The 21,804-nt window shown below is 33.6% G+C and overlaps 1 protein-coding gene across 1 annotated transcript; it reads right to left on the bottom strand.

Moving 5' to 3' along the window:
- Positions 1-14,204: 14,204 nt before the first annotated feature.
- On the bottom strand, positions 14,205-17,640 carry LOC130655227 (trans-acting T-cell-specific transcription factor GATA-3-like). The gene is made up of 5 exons (XM_057457959.1): positions 17,495-17,640; positions 16,653-17,341; positions 14,766-14,914; positions 14,552-14,677; positions 14,205-14,466 (listed from the first exon to the last, which is right to left on the bottom strand). The coding sequence occupies exons 2-5, from the start codon at positions 17,299-17,301 to the stop codon at positions 14,245-14,247; spliced, it is 1,146 nt and encodes a 381-aa protein (XP_057313942.1). The 5' UTR covers positions 17,302-17,341; positions 17,495-17,640; the 3' UTR covers positions 14,205-14,244.
- Between the last annotated feature and the right edge of the window lie 4,164 nt (positions 17,641-21,804).

Here is a 21,804-nt window from a genome sequence, read left to right as displayed (position 1 = left end):
AATCGTTCAATCGTCTTTGTTTTCTTTAAGTTCATCTCCATCTTCGTCTGGCGAGTGATAACTTCACTACAGTCATCGCCACCAGCTTTTTCTTCTTCCACTGCAAAGTGGATTTCGTTATCTTCATCGTGATCATCTTCTTCTCCGATTCCTTCATAATCATACGAATACAAAGATGTTATGAACTGTTTCATAACTGGGAATTTCTAAACCACCTGCAGGAATAGGTGGCGGTCGATATTGAGTGGAATGTACAAAACCATCTATTTTCCATCATCTCCATTTATTGGACACACAATAATTTTCCTGCTAAAAAAAAAAAAAAAAAAAAGAGAAAGAAAGAAAGAAGTAAAAGAAAGGAAGAGAGCCAGAGAGATGGAGAGAAATGAAAAACATAGAACAGATCTACTCATGGTCACAATCACTGAATGTTTTAAGAGGGGTGGCAGCACAAGTCCAAATGTGATGTAAACTTTCTAAAAAGTACCACCGTTAAAATTTCTGGTGTTCTTATCATGTTTTATATTATTGTAGTCGTGTAATGTAAATACGTCTCTCTTTCTATCCTTTGGTTTCTGATGGAAATTTTTGCAGCTTTTCTAAATTACAAAAATGTCGAAACATTCATCTTGTTTTTTAACATAGAATTGTGAGATCCGCCAATCTAGAGATGTAAATTTTAGAAAGTTGCCACTCGGCGCTCACCATAGGGGCACCTCACGTAGCTACTATATAAGGCAAAATTCATATTTGTAATTTTTCTATATAGGACCCCCTATATTAAAATTGTTGTTACGGCACTTGTTAACAAAGCAGCCAAATCATTCATCCAGAATTTGTACAATAAATGGTTTTCGAATTTAGTGACAACGCAGCTTATCAAAGCGTGGCTCCAACTGATATTAAAATTTCGTCCAAGTTGTCGGATCTGAAACCGCTACATGCATCATAAATTGTCCAGCTGTATGAACATTTAGGCACACAACCAGATGGTTACACAGGGATTCGATGCTACAGGAATTACTGAGGCTGTCAAAACGCTCAATATATATAAAAAAGTAGAGAATCCTTTCAGATGTTAAAAAATTTTTTTGTTTGTTTTGTCACACATGACCAAAATTTCCAGCTACGATTGGACGAAATTTTTCGTCGACAAAATATTTCGTCATACAAAATTTTCGTCGGAAAAAATTTCGTCACCTTTGAAAAATTTCGTCACATCTGTTCGATAAAGAATAATTTAATTTTAATATTGATATTAAACTAATGGATTAAGATATTTTAATTTGAATTCTAGGTTCGTATTGATGCCACCGGAAAGGTTTAATCACTTGGTCGATGTATTGAAGTTAAAGGTAACCAAAGAAAGTCGGTGTAAAGAACGTTCTCCTCAGTGGAAAGACTTGGGTTGGCTCTGAGTTTCCTTGAACTGGAAACAGTCATAGGGACCTGTGCAGTTTTCTTTCGAAATGGGACACTTTACTATTCACGGGATTATTAACAGGTTTGCGTGTAGATATGGAACGTTTTGTTCAACTATGACTTGAATTGGCTCTCAGTTTTCTTGAACTGGAAACAGTCAGAGGGACCTGTGCAGTTTTCTTTCGAAATGGGACGCTTTACTATTCACGGGATTATTAACATGTTTGCGTGTAGATATGGAACGTTTTGTTCAACTATGTACATCGGCCTTCAACTTAGGATAAGTGGAAAGAAATTACCGAACAGTTTCATGAGTATAGGAATATGCATCCTTGTATTAGGGCTCTTGATGGCACAATTATAAAGGCTTCTTCAGTATGGTTTTCTTTGCAGTTTGTGTGCACCGTATTGTTTCAGCCTTATTGACACCGGAGGGTATTGGAGGAACAATGATGGTGGTATTCTTAGAGATTTCAACATTGGGAAGCTTTTTGATGAATGTGCCTGCTCTGAAAGAAATTCATGCAAGTGAAATGGATTTGCCATACTTTCTTGTTGGTAATGAAATTGCATTGACCCTGAGGTTCCTTGCAATTCTTGAACAATCTCATCGATTCGAGTGCTATTGCGCAACATACTCTCTTCATTTCGTTTACGTACGTTTTCAAAAAAAATGTTCTTTTGAAAACCGTACTTAAAACCTTAAGTTGGTTGTTAAACTTTACGGCCTCCGCAAGAATGTGCTTACATTTAAGTATTTTTTACGTAACGTAAGAAGCTTACGGACCATGAATGAACTTTCCGTCGTAAGACGAAAATTTAGTTAACACTGCGAGCGAATTTCTTGATCGCTTTTGTTCTTTTCCTTAAAGTCTGTCTTTGCCAGAACTTTTCGGAGTCCTTTTATCCGGGATGGTAAATCAACACGCTCCAAATATTTTGGCAACCGCCTCATTTAAGGAAATCAAATCTAGCACAATATTGCAACAGCCTTTTTAAATTGCTTTTTCTGTTTACTAAATTAAGAACCTTTGTTCCTTGTTTAAAACATCCTGTTTTATTTCGATACAACTTAACAAAAAACAGGTTAGTAATGGAAATAATATAAGCTTAAAATACCTAGCGGTATAAAAGACGTAACTATACTTTTATTTAAAACAAAACTTATAACTTTCGTGAAAATTTAAACTATGACTTAAATGTTTTTCAATCTTTGGAATCATTGTAGCCAATTCATATTTTCAGATCAATTGTTCACAGCATTTGGACAAAAATGCACGTGCAGAAAATATTAACCCTATTCGGTCCGGGGGAGGGGGCGGATTCCGCCCCCCCCCCCCCCCTGACGGTTTTTTTAATAATTACTGATTGCTTTCTTATATGGCTATGATACTTACTGAGTTTCAATATTTATCTATTAGACACCTGCATGCTAAATTTTTAGGTCCCATACCTTTCAGAGGCTTTGATACTGGCCATTACTCGAAAAAAACAGTCAGGGGGGGGGGGGGGGGGCGGAATCCGCCCCCTCCCCCGGACCGAATAGGGTTAATATTTTCTGCACGTGCATTTTTGTCCAAATGCTGTGAACAATTGATCTGAAAATATGAATTGGCTACAATGATTCCAAAGATTGAAAAACATTTAAGTCATAGTTTAAATTTTCACGAAAGTTATAAGTTTTGTTTTAAATAAAAGTATAGTTACGTCTTTTATACCGCTAGGTATTTTAAGCTTATATTATTTCCATTACTAACCTGTTTTTTGTTAAGTTGTATCGAAATAAAACAGGATGTTTTAAACAAGGAACAAAGGTTCTTAATTTAGTAAACAGAAAAAGCAATTTAAAAAGGCTGTTGCAATATTGTGCTAGATTTGATTTCCTTAAATGAGGCGGTTGCCAAAATATTTGGAGCGTGTTGATTTACCATCCCGGATAAAAGGACTCCGAAAAGTTCTGGCAAAGACAGACTTTAAGGAAAAGAACAAAAGCGATCAAGAAATTCGCTCGCAGTGTTAACTAAATTTTCGTCTTACGACGGAAAGTTCATTCATGGTCCGTAAGCTTCTTACGTTACGTAAAAAATACTTAAATGTAAGCACATTCTTGCGGAGGCCGTAAAGTTTAACAACCAACTTAAGGTTTTAAGTACGGTTTTCAAAAGAACATTTTTTTTGAAAACGTACGTAAACGAAATGAAGAGAGTATGTTGCGCAATAGCACTCGAATCGATGAGATTGTTCAAGAATTGCAAGGAACCTCAGGGTCAATGCAATTTCATTACCAACAAGAAAGTATGGCAAATCCATTTCACTTGCATGAATTTCTTTCAGAGCAGGCACATTCATCAAAAAGCTTCCCAATGTTGAAATCTCTAAGAATACCACCATCATTGTTCCTCCAATACCCTCCGGTGTCAATAAGGCTGAAACAATACGGTGCACACAAACTGCAAAGAAAACCATACTGAAGAAGCCTTTATAATTGTGCCATCAAGAGCCCTAATACAAGGATGCATATTCCTATACTCATGAAACTGTTCGGTAATTTCTTTCCACTTATCCTAAGTTGAAGGCCGATGTACATAGTTGAACAAAACGTTCCATATCTACACGCAAACATGTTAATAATCCCGTGAATAGTAAAGCGTCCCATTTCGAAAGAAAACTGCACAGGTCCCTCTGACTGTTTCCAGTTCAAGAAAACTGAGAGCCAATTCAAGTCATAGTTGAACAAAACGTTCCATATCTACACGCAAACCTGTTAATAATCCCGTGAATAGTAAAGTGTCCCATTTCGAAAGAAAACTGCACAGGTCCCTATGACTGTTTCCAGTTCAAGGAAACTCAGAGCCAACCCAAGTCTTTCCACTGAGGAGAACGTTCTTTACACCGACTTTCTTTGGTTACCTTTAACTTCAATACATCGACCAAGTGATTAAACCTTTCCGGTGGCATCAATACGAACCTAGAATTCAAATTAAAATATCTTAATCCATTAGTTTAATATCAATATTAAAATTAAATTATTCTTTATCGAACAGATGTGACGAAATTTTTCAAAGGTGACGAAATTTTTTCCGACGAAAATTTTGTATGACGAAATATTTTGTCGACGAAAAATTTCGTCCAATCGTAGCTGGAAATTTTGGTCATGTGTGACAAAACAAACAAAAAAATTTTTTAACATCTGAAAGGATTCTCTACTTTTTTATATATATTGAGCGTTTTGACAGCCTCAGTAATTCCTGTAGCATCGAATCCCTGTGTAACCATCTGGTTGTGTGCCTAAATGTTCATACAGCTGGACAATTTATGATGCATGTAGCGGTTTCAGATCCGACAACTTGGACGAAATTTTAATATCAGTTGGAGCCACGCTTTGATAAGCTGCGTTGTCACTAAATTCGAAAACCATTTATTGTACAAATTCTGGATGAATGATTTGGCTGCTTTGTTAACAAGTGCCGTAACAACAATTTTAATATAGGGGGTCCTATATAGAAAAATTACAAATATGAATTTTGCCTTATATAGTAGCTACGTGAGGTGCCCCTATGGTGAGCGCCGAGTGGCAACTTTCTAAAATTTACATCTCTAGATTGGCGGATCTCACAATTCTATGTTAAAAAACAAGATGAATGTTTCGACATTTTTGTAATTTAGAAAAGCTGCAAAAATTTCCATCAAAAACCAAAGGATAGAAAGAGAGACGTATTTACATTACACGACTACAATAATATAAAACATGATAAGAACACCAGAAATTTTAACGGTGGTACTTTTTAGAAAGTTTACATCACATTTGGACTTGTGCTGCCACCCCTCTTAAAACATTCAGTGATTGTGACCATGAGTAGATCTGTTCTATGTTTTTCATTTCTCTCCATCTCTCTGGCTCTCTTCCTTTCTTTTACTTCTTTCTTTCTTTCTCTTTTTTTTTTTTTTTTTTTAGCAGGAAAATTATTGTGTGTCCAATAAATGGAGATGATGGAAAATAGATGGTTTTGTACATTCCACTCAATATCGACCGCCACCTATTCCTGCAGGTGGTTTAGAAATTCCCAGTTATGAAACAGTTCATAACATCTTTGTATTCGTATGATTATGAAGGAATCGGAGAAGAAGATGATCACGATGAAGATAACGAAATCCACTTTGCAGTGGAAGAAGAAAAAGCTGGTGGCGATGACTGTAGTGAAGTTATCACTCGCCAGACGAAGATGGAGATGAACTTAAAGAAAACAAAGACGATTGAACGATTATTTATAAGAACAATTATTTGTAAGAATAAGATTGATAAATCAAAGATGTTTGTTATTATTATTGACTCGATTATTAAAGTATGCCATAACCTATTGACAGTTTCTCATATTTTTACCCGTTTTTGATACAGAATAAAGTTTAGATTTCGACAAAAGTTTTCGTCGGACTAAATACTTCTTTTTACCAGCTTATCACGATTTTTTCTGGGTGCAATTATACTTTAAGGGCAGAAACTTCTAAGAAAATTCCGCTTCCCTGGAAATATCTACTGTTCGGTATTATGATTTCTAACGGAGGATTTCTGCGTGTATATTGTAATACATTAACACTATGTACCAGCTCCTAAACAACACTCGATGTCGCCATACAGTAACATGTCAACGCGTGTTATCCCAACTTTTGGAAATTGGTGGCCGTTTTAAAGAAGAAAGAAAATATTTCGCGCGTGAAGTTGACTCAGTGCTTGGGAAGGATTCCAGTACCGGAAAGAAAGAAGTATGCTGTTTGCAACACACAAATCGTAAATATAGTGTAAACGTACCCAGGACTGCCAACATTAGACTGCTTGAGACGTATTGCATGCAATTTGTTGCAGAAGTAACTGTTTTAATCTGAAAACTATGCTTAGAAACTTTTCAGGAACTTTGTGGTCTTAGACGGTTGATAGTATTTTATATAAAGTCATTTCTAATCTACTAGTTTTCTCTGTTCCCTAGATTCCCCCAAAACTACAGTTAATAGCATAGTGTCACTTATTACTTTCTTAGTTAATGGCTATGCCTACTTGTAAACTGTAATTTCTTTAATTCCTTGAGGTTTTTTGGGTTTTTTTTTTTTTGCTTTGCATTTTTTTATTGTTTTTAATTTGTATTTTTCAGCAGAAAAAAAATTGATGGACATTAGATATTTATAATGACGTAATTCAGAAGGATAACCTAACACAATAAAAAATTTGAAAGCAAAGTACGGCATCTTTCTAGAATAAGTATATTCAAATCTAAATATGTGGTAAGTGATTTGTATTGCAAAGACTTTATCATAAGAAAATTTACAAAGAAAGGAGAATTTAAACAATTTCCCGCGGAGAATATATTTGACTAAAAAAGAAATTTGTAATCTGTAATATATACTTGAAGACAAATAAATATACATAGATGTACCCTATGGAGGGAAAGGTCTCAGTGAACCGGTAAAAGGGGCAACAAAATGTCCCTATCCCTGTAACATATGAACTACTGCTTTATTTTAAAAGTTACTTGGCAGCTAAAACTTCCATTACGAAATTTTTTAGCTGTGAAAAATATCCAAATGCTTGCACTAAAGAAAAAATGCTGGCACAACTAGCACAATTGATGACCTTGAGACTCAATACAAGGAGAATGACATGCTGCAAAACATCCGCAAAAAATAGTGGTCGGTATAAGTAAAATCCTGAAAAATGTTTAGCCGGATAAAAAAAATTTGGCAAAAAATTGTTAGTCGGCAAAAGATTTTAGTCACGATTTGGTCACTTTTTGCTTATTTCGTTTACCGATAAGGTTAAACCAACATGGTCTACCTGGACCTAAGCGCGCAATCTTGCGTTCAACACCAAGGGTTAAAAGATTCATAGACAACTTTTAAAGTTTTGAGGTATAAAGCCAACTTGTGTGTTTCACAGGAAACTTTTAGCTTTTAACGTTTAATTGCATTTACATGGCAAAAGAACATTTAGATATTGGTAAGCGGGTAATTCATTATCCCATATAAACAGAAGTTTCCTCAATAGGCAAGATAAATTTATGTTTGGCATTTTTTTTTAAAAAAAAACAAAGAATATATTCTATCACAATAAACAATTAATTGGCCGGGACATCTGGCGTCGAAACGCCGGATTAAGCCACAATTTATTAGGTGTTGCACGCAAGATTTCGCGCTTAGGTCCAGGTAGACCATGTTGCACTTCCGTGTTTGGGGTTTTTAGTACAGGTGTACGGTATGAGATGCGGCTATAAAGTCTGCCCAACGTTAAGCGTCAGGTTAGGCACTTAAATTATGCTGCACATCCAGGTAAAATGCTTTAGTATAGGGATATGGCATGCCGCAAATCCAGAGCACCGCTCACAGCAATACAGCGTATTGAGTGAAGTATCTTTTAAAGAAATAACTTTCTCGCAACTTAACTGAAATGAAAACACAGGTTAAAACCGGTTGTTACCCGTCATAGAAAAAAACAGTCAGCAAGCATGCCTTATTTTGCGGAATTACTTCCCATGAAAGTTCAAAAATTAATCGTGAGTCAACCTGGGATGATCGCATGTTACAGGTAAACCATTTCGCACATCTATTTGGATTGCTCACACCAATGCTCCCTATTAGGCGCAATTACCTTTTCCAAAAAATTTTATTGCAAATTCGTTTTAAAAAAGACCATTCTACAGCCTATCGTTACAATATTAGTATTACAGGTTAATATAGACTTTCTCATTGAATCAATAACTTTTGCAAAAGCGTATATTGCAGTAAAAAATGTATCTATCTAACTGCATTTATTATAACAAACGTTACTTGAAAGATTTTTGTAGCCAACTGTATTTCTCTACTTTCACTTTTTAGCCAGAAGTAGCTTTAATCAAACTAAATAATAGCCTTGAAAGAAAAGGAATAAATATGACAAGCTAGCTGGCATTAGAATGCTCCTTGACATGTACGTTGGTACCCAAAATCTTAAAATTGGTTTGTTTAAGATTATTACGCGGCTAAAAACGCGTTAAAATTTTAATACTAACATGTAAAAATATATCAAAATTGAATGTTTCTACAATACAAACAATTTAGAAGGGGGAAAAGTCATAAGAAATATTCAAAATGGTCACCGCTAGCTCCGCACATCGTCTCCCAAACATTTTCGATCGACTAGAACTTCATGTTGTATCTGTGAGCGAAATAGGCAAATAATAGTACGGGATTCATATTTAATATGGCGTGTTAAAATAATGCCATTTAATGATACATATGAACAGCCCCTAATCCATCGATTGGTCCAAATAATAAACTACAAAATTAGTTTTTTTGCTTACTGTGAATGACCGGATAAGATCTTGGCTTGAATTTCTTCACTTTGACATTCAGACCACTGGGCAGAAATCACATGGCGTCAACACCGTTCGCCCAGAGCAAAACAAAAGATGAAACATGGATTTTCCCTGTAGGAAGGATAAATTTAAGTCGATTCGGCATAATTTTTAAAAATAAAAAATAGATTCTTATCACAAACAATAAACAGTTACCACTTGGTACTTCGTCATCAGTTAGAATAAGTGTTCTCCTCCCTCCTTCCTCCATATGCACGGAAACTAAAACGATATTATGCTGAAGGATTTCCACGCTAACCGAGGAAATATTTTCCATATGACATTAAACATAGGATAATATCATTCAAGGTAACATGTATGGCAATTCTCCTGGCAAATCAAACGTACTTAAAAACAATTCAATGCAGAAAGAAGTACGCATGTTTTATCACTGACAATTGTGTCTTTTTGTTCGGTGTGATAAAATAATTATGTGTATATCAGTTTGATGGAATAATCAAGGACATTAAGTTTTTATATACCTTGTGCATCAAATGCCATATTTATTTGTCTATTTTTTTTTAAATTCACACCCAGTTCAAGTAGTTTAAGCACCCCTTTAAAGAGGGAAATAATTGTGTAGAACCTAATGTTGATTCAGCTTGTTTTAAAATAGTATTCTTATTCCTTATTATCGAAATTCTTTCATTTTCAGACGAGTTCTTATCAAAGTAGTCGCTATCAGCATCACCAAAATATTTGAGGTAGAGAGCAAATTTTCTAAATTTTGTTAAAGCAGACAAAAAAGCCCTGGTTTAAAAGAATTAATAGTATTTTGGTTATAATTTTTGATTTTATAGGTTTTAGACAGATTTGAAAACATTTTATTTTGATGTTTTGTTGAATAACTTGCAAAGCAGACCTCTTTAGGGTATTGAAAGGTACTTTTGTAGGTAATTTTGTAAATGGTTCGGCTCCAACTACATTAGGGAGAGAAGGGGCTTACAGGGCCCATTAACTACCAAGCGCGAAATTACGCGCATTTGTTTCTTCGCAAAACTAGGACTTGATTTGGATAATTATGTAATTGACTGCTTTGAACTTGGATTGGACTGTATACTTTATAGGCTTGAAAATAATATGCAACTAAAAATCTAAATTATCAATTATCTCAATTAGTATTTTTTTAATACATTTTTTGTATATTGTACTTATAGTTGGTGATATATATTGCTACATATTATAAACAACTGATAAGAAAATCTAAATTAATGACAATCATAGCTATGTCTCCTATCCTTTTGAAAATTACACAACTCGATCAGAATGGAATGTGTGGATGGCGTCATGTTTACTAAAATTCTTTTTTCATTTTAATTTTACTAATTGCCATTATGTTCCTTTTTGGCATGTTTATTGCCAACTTATAAATTTCTATAGAAATTGAACTCATTGGTTTTTTTTCTAATTTATAACGTCAATATTAACACCAACGTTCAATATGATTCAACAAGTTATATCATGTCTCATAAAGTAATTTGTATTTCCACACTGCCAAATATTCGTCTACATTGCACATATTTGTCACCAATCGCGTGTAGTTCGTCACGTGTCCCATGTATTTTGTCACCAATCGCGTGTAGTTTGTCGCTTGTCACATGTAGTTTGTCACCAATCGCGTGTAGTACGTCGCTTGTCACATGTAGTTTGTCACCAATCGTGTGTATTACTTCGCTTCTCACGTGTAGTTTTGTCACTAATCGCGTGTAGTACGTTGCTTGTCACGTGTAGTTTTGTCACCAATCGCGTGTAGTACGTTGCTTGTCACGTGCAAGTAAGCAAATAAAGTAAAGTAAGAAGTCGTGAGAAATTTTATTATAACAGTTTTTTTCTTTTCTTCCTTAGCTAAACTTGTAACTATTTTGCCAGTTGATGAACCCTTAAAATACGCACCCCTTCTTGGCTAAAAAATAATCACCTTTCCAAAGATGTTTTATAGCTTGGTACCGTAGGGAAGTCCAATTCATCCTCCCTGTCTAATAATGGCAGCTTTTGCATAAGAACCTAGTCCTCAGGAATTATGGTGCTGCAACTGTGGTTGCTTTTGCCCAACTTTCGACCGTAGCTCTACGCGATCCATCGTCTAAGGGTTTATAGGAGCATACGAAGTGTTGTTATTCCATGTTAATAAAAACGCTAAGCAACACACTTCCATTACATATGAAAAACGGACTTATAATGTCAATTAAACTTGGCACTTGTTAGAGGACCCATGACGTAACAAATACAAAATTTTAATCTGTTGATTGTCATATCACTACGGCACACCGAGAGATCGCCGGAAATTACGCTTTAAGTCTATAATTTCAATTTTAAGACAAAATGAGGAGCAATGGCAAAACTTAAGTTTACCTCACATTCCTAAATAAGGTAATCTCTATTGAAGCAATCATTCTGCAATTATCTCTTGTAAAGACAAGAGTGTTAATGTCGAAGGTTTTGTTCCCCCCACTCAGATTACTTTTCATTCTTTGCATTAGGTTTGGCTTATTTATGATTCGTTTCCGATTTTGATGCAATAAGGTTTCCAGTAGGTGGAGCTTGCTTAAAGATGCGAGTTATACGCGTTTTACAGACGCTATACCCTCGTATATGATACAAGGGACGTAGTTTCGGATAGAGCACTAACCTAAATGTTAGAAACTTAAACTTTACTGGCGTGTCAGATATATATGCCAAAAATGATATCTAAAATGCTTTGATGTTTGCCACTTTACGTGGGAGCTGTTATCCAAGATGGTGGATTTGCTGGATTAGATTTTCGCGATAGTGACTTGTTTCTTTAATCTGACTACTCTCTTATGAATGGAAATCAGGCAGGAGAATAAATTTTCTCGAATACTAATGTTAAAATTAAATTGTTTTTACGTGGGAGGTAAGTTTTAATTGTCACATACAAGTCGCAGAAGTATCGATGTTTTCATTAAAATCAAATAATCAGCCAAACAAACAAACGAAAACAAAATGGAAAACAAACACAAATATACGAAAACAAAAAGAAAACAAACAAACAAACAAACAGATAAACAGATAAAAAGACAGACATACGGTTAACAAAACTATATTATGATGTAAAATCGTGCCAGGTTTTGTTTTAATTAATAATTGTTGATTATAATTGACCTTAATGAACGACACGCCCCAAATCAGATTCACTAAAATCAAAGATATGTATGAAACAATCATTATTCAGGAGGAAGGTCAAAGTATTTTCCTTGTTTAACAACGGCCTTATTGCGTAGTATGTCAGTAACTCTGTTGCTTAGTAACCCAAACGTAGATTAACTACTATTGGCTCCACATTAGTACCCAGGCTATTGTTTGTTAAATTGGTTAATTGGTTTTATTTTAACTAACGTAGGTTGTTGGTACTTTGTCATGAAAATTTAATGTGCAAGGCGTCAACTCTTACTAAGAATCATGTAGATGGATTGCTTAAAAATGTTTGCGTTATTTTAGCGATGTGCAATATAGTTTATAATTTAATAATGGGAGCTGCAGTAAGGTAGACGTGATTCTACTAATCTTTTCGTTAATCCCGAAATTGCCTTGTTTATACCAACGTCAATGTTATCAAAAGAGGAGGAGACTTGTGTAGTAATGGAGACTCTTTAATACTGCGTAAACATACAAAAAAGATGACAACTTGTCCATTTCAATTAGAACGACGTAATTATCCTTAATTAATTTCATTACTCAAACGAATCTATGGCTGGTTATTAATGAAGAGTTGAAAAAGAATTGAAAACGTATTGTAACATTTAATTGTCGACTTCATAATGTTTAATTATTTTATTATGAAAGAACTTAATCCAATTTGCACAGATGTTAACATCACATACTGTGGCTATGACAAACTGATAAGATATTTAAATAGCATAAGGAAAAGTTCGTTAAATCAAAATCGCTCATATTTCCGTCCTTGATATGGATCTATATGGATTGAACCCGTTAGATTTCACTTATCTGTTATCATAACACCACAGCAAGGATCAGACAAGATAAAAACAAATTCTAATAGCAATAAGAAAAATCTTAGAAAAAGAAAAAAAAACAAGCAAAATGCCTCTGCTTAAGGCTGTTGTCACCAGTGATTATATCAGATGTAAATTTATCTGATGTAGAAAAAATATACAACTGTAACATATGAGCAACAGAGGCTGCTATAAACAGTTCAACTTTATGAAACGTTCTAGAATCTAAATCTGATCTAATAAGGAAATTGGAAGTTGAAAAGTTTGAATTTAAGTGGCCAATGAAGAGCCTTTTGCATACAAATTTGTTTTGCAGGCAAAGTTGAGCTAACGAGACAAGCTTTTTACAAGCTTGTTTCAAAATACTTTAAATTGGCCTTTTCTGCCAACTTTGTTCCCATTGCTTCTCCCCTCCTTTCATGGCACTAAATCGACTTTCCCGCCACGGCGTAAAATTTTGAACACTAAAGATTTAACACCGCCAAAAAGGGCGGTGGTGTAGGGTAAACCAGTAAGAAGTACGTCTACATTCATTTGAGTAGATGGCGTTTGAAGACATAATGTGGAAAATAAAGGAGGTTGTGAAGAAGAATATCAAGATGTATTACATACATTTTTGTATCGGCCTACTGTGCAAAATATGAGCGTTTTCAACGTTCTTCGTTTAATAAAACAATGTTAAAAAGTAAAATTCTCTTTATTTTAAATAAGCTTGGCAGTAAAAACAAATTTTCTTCCTGTACATAGTAATTACATACGAGCGCAAAAGTTTATTTCTTCTTGTTGAAGAATATTTTCTTTTTTGTTAGCTCGTTCAAAAATTCCCACGAGCTTCAATTTCTCCTGATTCATGAAGTTTAATATCGTGTCTCGTTTGTGGTTTCTCTCAAATTAAACCTATTGATTTTCATTATGCGAATTGATTTTTTTCGTTAAGTGCTTTTAAAATTAAAAATGCTTAATATTCCCTTCAACGTAGTTTATTATTTGGTTTAAGTGGGAAAAATACCAATCCATGGTCGTTTTTAATTCGTAAATTCGTTGTATTGAATATTTAGATGATAAGCAAACATTATTTTGTCTACAATAAATATATTTCCCCAAAAACTAAGGAGAATTATCTACAAAATAAAATAGCAATTTAAAAAAATTTAATTCCCTTAAATAATTTTTACATCAAAAATTTACATATTTATAGCTGAGTCAGCAAAAATTAGATAATATAGAAATTATGATGATGTGATAGAGGTCACACTTTATAACAGTAAAACAACTATGAAGTAAGTCGAAACAAACTAGATAGCCTTTATAGAAGTTGTTGTGAGAAAATATTTGAGATCTGCCATAAGTCGACAAAAGAATTGAAATAATTACGAAATTTATGAACATAATGAAGTTCATCTGTCAATAAAAAAATAAATTTCAAAAATTCAAAATTTCAACTAATATTATAATAAACGAAAAATATTTCAGCAGACAGTTCTTATTTCTGCGCTTCCTCCATGTATGCCACCTCCACCATACATTCCTTCAGGAATTATCGTTTGCGAATGCAATGAAGGGTACGACATTTGATGTTGAAATGCATCACTGAGTGACGTCACATCTTTTTTTGATTTTTTACTTTTGCCTGTAGATTTTCTATTTCGGGTTTGGATGCCATCTTTTTTCATAGTTAACGGTCTGTTTATCTAAAAAAAACAAGTATGGTTAATAGTAAAACTAAAAAATCAAGTGTGTCACGTAGACGAGAAGAGGTGAGAGAAGAGATTTTACCTTGTGTAATTTATAATACAATCCACAAGCATTACACACCGGCTCTCCACTTCCGTTTCTCCTCCACAGTGTAGTTTGCGATGTTTTACAATTTGAACAAATAATTCCAGTACGTCTTGCTTGAGACTATAAAACAAACAGGCGTTGAGAACGTGCAATTTAGAAACTTGCCCAGCAACAAAACCAAACTGGTGAGGAGTTAATTAAATCTTACCAGTCTCCTTTTAGGTTTAATTAAAGGTCTGTTGGCTCCATTCATTTTGTGGTACAAACCACAAGCATTGCAGAGATAATGTCCTCTTGTGTCTCTTCGCCATAGAGGCGTCGATGTCGCTCCGCAGTTCATGCATTCCCTACCTTCACCTAAATGGATTAAAAATCCTTCTATAAGTTTTAATCCTTAAATGTTAGTGAAAAAATAGAAATAAAGGTTTAAAGAATGTCAGGTATGGTGATGCTTATTTAATTTTTAAAATAACAATTTATGCAGTTAACGTTAGACAACCAAACAATCAATCAATACACATTGATTACAGGTTTCTTTGTCTTAAAGTTATACCATAGTACAACCTCGGAATAAAGGAACTTTTTGTGTAAAAGCTTTTGTAGGGAATACAAAAGCCAGCTAGCTTCTGATACTGGAAAATAGTTTCGAAGGTTATCTCTTTGCCAGTGACATCATAGAAAACTGAGAAACAATCCAAGCATTTTTGCTTTAAAAGCTCGCCAATTTTAAATTTGTATTAGAATACGCAAAGCAATTGTTGCTATAAAACCGCGAAAATTGTTTTCACTTAAAAGTAATGTTCTGCAATTTAGTCGAGTAGAAGTAATATTCTGCAAATTAACCGTTTCGCAACGCAACTTTCAAGTCAGTACGAACGTGTTTATAGTTTCATCATAATAAATCCTCGTTTAATTCACTTGATTCAAATAATTATGAGAAATTGTGGATGACCAGTAAACAATTTCCTCTTCTTATTATTATACAGGGTTAATTAAAAACAAATATAATTGACGGTAAAGTACAAAAAGCAGGTTTCAATTAAATATAAACAAGCCGAAGAGGCTAATTATTGTTATGTATCTAATTTGTGCGGTTTATTTTAATTTAACTTACTTGATTTCACAGCTTTCCCACTTTTGAAATTTAATATTCCATATTGTAATATATTTTAATAAATTGACGCTAAATTTTAATCTAACAAGAAAAAATTGTTCGTCCACTTCACCTCAGTTTACCATACCACAGGAATGATTAAAATGGTTGATCAAACATATTAGTGAACATGTAATGTTATTTTTATTTCTTAATCCTATCTATACTTAATCCATTTTTAAATCACTGCAACTTTTAAAATGATATTTACTGATAAAGATATGTTTAAAAAAGGCTTAAACACGTTTTAAAATCACTTTGTTTCGGTGTATAAACGCGAGATAAACTTTCATGAAACATAAAGTTTGATTACTCAAATTAGACTTTTTTTACATAAATAGAAACCGTATGGATATATATTTTTGTTTTTGCATTTGCTGTAAAGCAATAAGAAAGAATAAAAAGATTCTCAACACGCAACATAAATTAGAAATTCAAGTAGCAGACGAAAGTTGTTACAAAGATTCCTCGTTATAAAATTTCTTTCATTTCGTGATCAATTTTAAGTTTTAAATTCTATGCTTGCATTATTTCACGTTCTTCCTACTTACTTCAATTATTTAGATCTAGACTAATTTGTGACGTAAATACAAAACAAAAAACAAAAGCTGTAACAAATAAATAAATAAATAAATAAATAAATATAACGACAATAAATTGTATATCAAACCTTTAAGTTATAGAAAACAGTATGATTGAATAATAAAATATTGAGTTATTTTTAAAAAAAGCTATATCTGAATCATTTTTTTATAAAGACAATTCCTTAAAAGAAAACCATTTTTATCACGTCTACTTCATGTAAATGGAACTCTCACGTCGCTTCTATAGCAAGCCATATGTGCGCAACATGTTTAATAATAATAAAAACTTCACCGACTGTCAAAATTGGCCTTCATAAGAACGCGAGAAATATAGCTTAAGATTTCTTACGATTCTTACCTGAATTTGAGCGACTAATTGTTCGACATCTTGGGATACCGCTAAAATCAAACGCTACACCACTTCCGGGAAAATCGACGCTGCTCATATGTGGTGGGTATAATTGGGGTGGAAAACCAGAATAATTGGACATGTTTTGGCCAAGTTTAAATTTAATGTCTTCAGCAGCGTAATGAGGCGATACATCCATCTCGGGTGGAATTGTGGAATCCTTCCCATGATCAGATTTCATGTGAGCTGAGAATTGTGGTAGACTAAGTATCGGTCCCGTAGAAACAGGAGACATGTGTTGCCACATGGAGGATTGATTCCCACAAGGGTTAGGAGGGTGCAAGCTACCATGTGGTGATCTGTTCGGACAACCAGCGCCCGGTAAATACAACCTTGATCCACAGTTTGTGTTGCTTTCAGAAGAGTTCACCGGTGGAGAGTGAGGATGATATAAAGAAGGAAAAGAATGGCCAGTCATTCCTGGCCTTCCCATGTCTGTCACTGTATTGTGCGCTACACTATCTGGGTGGCTGTAGTAGTGGTCACCCTCCGTTGTGTAGCTTTGTGATAAACCATGAGATAAAATTGGCGCAGGCTCCTGGCATAAATACATGGACGGATGGAACCATCTTGCATGTTCAACGTTAGCCATTTCCATTCTTGTGCTTGACAAAGATAACTTGATATATTGTTTCTATCTAAATAAAACAAAAATCTACAATGTTAGATAAAAATCTTAATGTGATATTATAAAAAAAGAATGTCTTTTGATATTGAAAGTCGTATATAAACAAAGACCTGAATAATCTCTAGATATAAACTTTATTAAAAGCTTTCGTATGTTTTCATACCTGGATACAATCCTTACTTCCTGCCTTGCTAACTTTTCTCTATAACTAACCTTCTGTTAAGCTTGCTCTTATCTCTATCAGAAATGATGAGTTATTGAAATCTTTTTAAATATCTCTAACTATGTACCAAAACTAATCGCTCTCTTTATCAAAATTAGTTTAATTACGTCTTGTCTTCGTAATCATTTCGTTCGATGTAGCCACTTAACGAAATATAAAAAAGACAGTTCATTTTGACATTATTTATCAAACTGCGTTACAAGCCAACACAAAAATCTTAAATAAAAACTATTTTATTCTGTTCAGGCCTTTATTTCAATTCAATTGCTTCACATAATGCATATGTCAGAAAACGTAATTACTTCGCTTCTATCGGCGCCATAATCTTTTACAAAGTCGAGACGAATACATACATTAAACCAATCAAAATGCAGAAGAATTAATTAGCCATAGAATATGTGGGCTTTTGTTCTGCTTGAATAGTCAGAATTTTGAAAGTTTTTCGTGGCACGTAGTTTCGATTTGATTTGAACACGGAATATATGGCGTATATATATTTTCAAAGCTTCAAGAGAACATATGTTCACGCGAAGTAAACTAAAAGAGAAATCACACGAGAAAAAGGAATACAAAAAATATATTTTTTAAAAATAAAAAAAACTTAATTAATTGAGGATTTTTAGTAGATAAATTGAGCCAAATAGTTAATAAATATTGAATCTATTTGCTATCGCCAAAAGCGCCGCTAGTGAAAAAGATGGTATCAATACTTTAAGTGACTCACCGTGCATTGGCAACCAGCCTCCATCTACTACGAAAAAATGGGATCTTTTTTTCCTTAAAACAAGATACCCATCAATGGTGTTAATTTTTATTGTATATCCCATCCGGTCACTGGTATTGTTAACTCATTGTCTTCGCCTAACCTGTTTTTTATAATGTTCTTGTTTTTTTTTATCAGGGCAAGAATTATCTTTCAATCAAATAATGTTGATACGTTTTTTATAACGGTGAAAAGGTTTATCAAATTCCACTCACAATAAAAATGGACTTGGCGTATTTATAGGATTTGGTTAAAGTGAAAACTTCATAGAAATGTACGCACAATTTTTATTTTTTTAAAAAACTACCATTATTTTCATTCAATTCAACATAACAAAAGAAACTACTAATTTCAAATTAAAACAGCGAGTTTATTATTTCAACTTTATATTCAGTGTTTTAATTAAAATATCTTTTTTTATCTTATCTTTTTTTTAGTTTATTTCTTTTAGCAGCGTTGCAATGGAAAGAAGAATTTCTGCAGGAGGTTCATGAAATGAACACTTCCAAACCTAGCGTGTTCTCATTTCCATTTTGAATTTTTTATAGACCAAAAAAAAATGAGCAATTCTTTTTTTTATATTAAACAAATAAAACCTCACCTTGGACCCCACAACCGCAAATTTTAAAATATTCAGATCTTTCTTTAATAAATATTCCCTAATTAGTTAAAAAATACGGTCCTAGAAATTTACCTTTAACCAAAGCTGTTCTTTATTTTGTGGCATATTTGACTTTTTATTTTATGCGTTTTTATATTGATTTACATAATAAATTTTTGTGGACCTAGATTTATTTACTTCCCAAAATTGCAATAACTGATTCTGCAAGAATTATTGTCTTGCAATATATTTCACTACAATTGTGTTTTCGCAGACTTTTCCAGCCTTATTGTATCTTTAAAATTGTTCTTAGAAGATTAGATCATTTACATTTTTTGTAATGGAAGAGATATATGAAACATTGAGCCCTTTTTACATGTTAAGGTAATATAAAAAAAAAACTTTATACAATGAAGTAGTGTCTGGGAAGAATTTTTTTAGTTCTGTCCACCCAATCTCATACCCAAGCTTCTTATTAGCTTCATAGTGTTAAGGCACTCAGACGGCGAAAAGATACTTGAAATACTTGATTCTGCTCATTCGTATTCATAAAATTCAAAAGTGGAGAAAAGATTATAGAGACCAAAATATTTTCAGGGACTTTTGTCGACTCGCTTGTTTCGTCAACATGTTTTCCAATTAACTTGTTCACTCCTCCTTCGCCCACGCGCATGTTTGCATAAAAGCTATTGTTGCAATTAAAACAATGTTACCTACCCACGATACAATTTTTTGTTATTATCAAATATCGGATCAGTTACATAGAAGTGTTGATTACCGTTAAATCACGATAGCATCGGAATTAGCCTAAAACACTTAATAATGTTGAAGTTGCCCCTCGTAGTCTAGTATTGTTCACAGAAGGAAAAACGTCTCGTTGCTATACACACATCAACCGCAAAGATGATGAGGTAATGTTGACCTCAATGCAGCGAATGCGACCGAAACCATTACCCTATGTCACGTGATTAGTCGAACAAACAGAGAAAGCCACAAGTAAACAAGTTATTAACCTCATACAATTAACATATTCGCAGGCGTATAATTCCACATTTTTAATCATTTTGCGATAAGAATATTGGTAAACAACAAAGAGAACGACAACAACAACGACAAAGTGGAAAATATGACGACACAACAGCGACAACAAGATAATCAGTTGACAACAAGATAATCAAAGACGACAAAAACATTAGGGAAAAATTAGAAAATACAGCAGTGACGAAGTAAAGATCACAACAGCGATGAAACGAGTAGCAATGACGATACAACAGCGACTAAATGCCAACACAACGCCGACGGCAAGAACAGTGACAACAGTAGAACAGCCACGGTGATACCGACGGTAAAGTTTAAGATGGCTAGCTTTTTAACATTTATAATAAAGAAATATGTTTTTGAAATAAAGTATACGGCATCAATTTTACAATTGTTTTTGGTGATATCGGTACACGTCATATACAGGTACGTTTCGTGCATCCATATCCGTTCGAAAATGTCTATTCTGTATTGTTTATTATTATTTGTTAAAGTTAAAAAAAAAGGAAAAGGAAATGCATTCATGAACAAGCACTTAAGTTACGTTCAATACGAAGATGAATAATTTTTATACATGTGCATCTTTGCTTCAATGTCTTTCGTGTTCTCGAATATAACCCGGATGAAGAGTAAAGTTAGTACCATAGAGATGTAAACATATTTCCATGGTGGTACATAAGTTTATTTGGTCCACTTATAGACTAAATTTTTTGGATCAATTTTTCTTTACGACTAAATTATAAAATTTTTACAATCCCCTGTCTTCTGTTACCTCAACATTTTTAATACCATACACTCGTCAATATTGCTACTCAATTTTTATGACAATATTTAACTTTCACCAAACTGTGATCTTTTGCATTTGAGTTTATCTTTCTTGCTACTACAATTTTGAGTGCACTTCGGTTGTACTTGTTTGCATTGTAGTGACTACACTTAAGAATATAAGGTATATCTATTACACCCAAACCCGAATATATTTTGCAGAGTATCGATTATCCCAGTGATCCCAGATGCGACATACTTTGATTTAATTAAATAGCCTTAGCTGGGGCTTCAACTCAGAACCAGCCAAACGCCTGGGCGGTGTGAAAATAAAAAAACGGTTAGCCTTTGAAAAGAAGGAACAAACCAAATCGTTTCCTTAAATAACGACAAATTAATTTCCTTTCCGCTTTTTAAACTGTAAAGTCATTCTGCGCGCTTTTGAAAGATTTTGAGATTCCTTTATGAAATTAAAAATGTATATTTGAAATTACCATCATTTGTACAACAATTTTTCATCTCTGTATTTCGGTCAAATAAAGGAGAAAAAACAACAGCACATTGTAAATCATTTCTTTTTCGTAGACGTGGAAACTTCCTTGTAATATCTTTTTAACACCGTGAAGCTTAGCTACCATTATATTCTCATTTTAACACTATTGCTAATGTTTTCCCCATATTGCTTAAACATGTCGAGAAAAAGAAAACACAATTTCCTAAAAGTTTCTGTTTAGAAAGAAAAATAAAAAAAGGATAGCAGTAAAACAAAGAACCAACCTTCAGTATGTCACATCAACAATTGAAAGATCGCTTTTTAACTCGCACATCAACTTAATAACGTATATTAGAGAAAAACCCTGGGTATTTATCAATTCGGAGTCTTTTATCTTCATTAGCTTTATTAGTTGTAAAGATAAAGAGACAGGTAAAACTTGCAGCAAAATAAACAGGCGTGGAAATTTCATTTTAGAGGATAGTTTAAATGGATATCGAGCGTCATAGACTTTAGGAAATATAACAGCCTTACAGCGTGGAATTTTTATTTACCCGTGCGTTTTAACAAAGAAATTTGAATATGCCCAT

The sequence above is a fragment of the Hydractinia symbiolongicarpus genome, chromosome 8 (genome assembly GCF_029227915.1).
Source record: "Hydractinia symbiolongicarpus strain clone_291-10 chromosome 8, HSymV2.1, whole genome shotgun sequence".
Lineage (NCBI taxonomy): Eukaryota > Metazoa > Cnidaria > Hydrozoa > Anthoathecata > Hydractiniidae > Hydractinia > Hydractinia symbiolongicarpus.
This window is presented reverse-complemented; position numbering and strand designations above follow the sequence as displayed.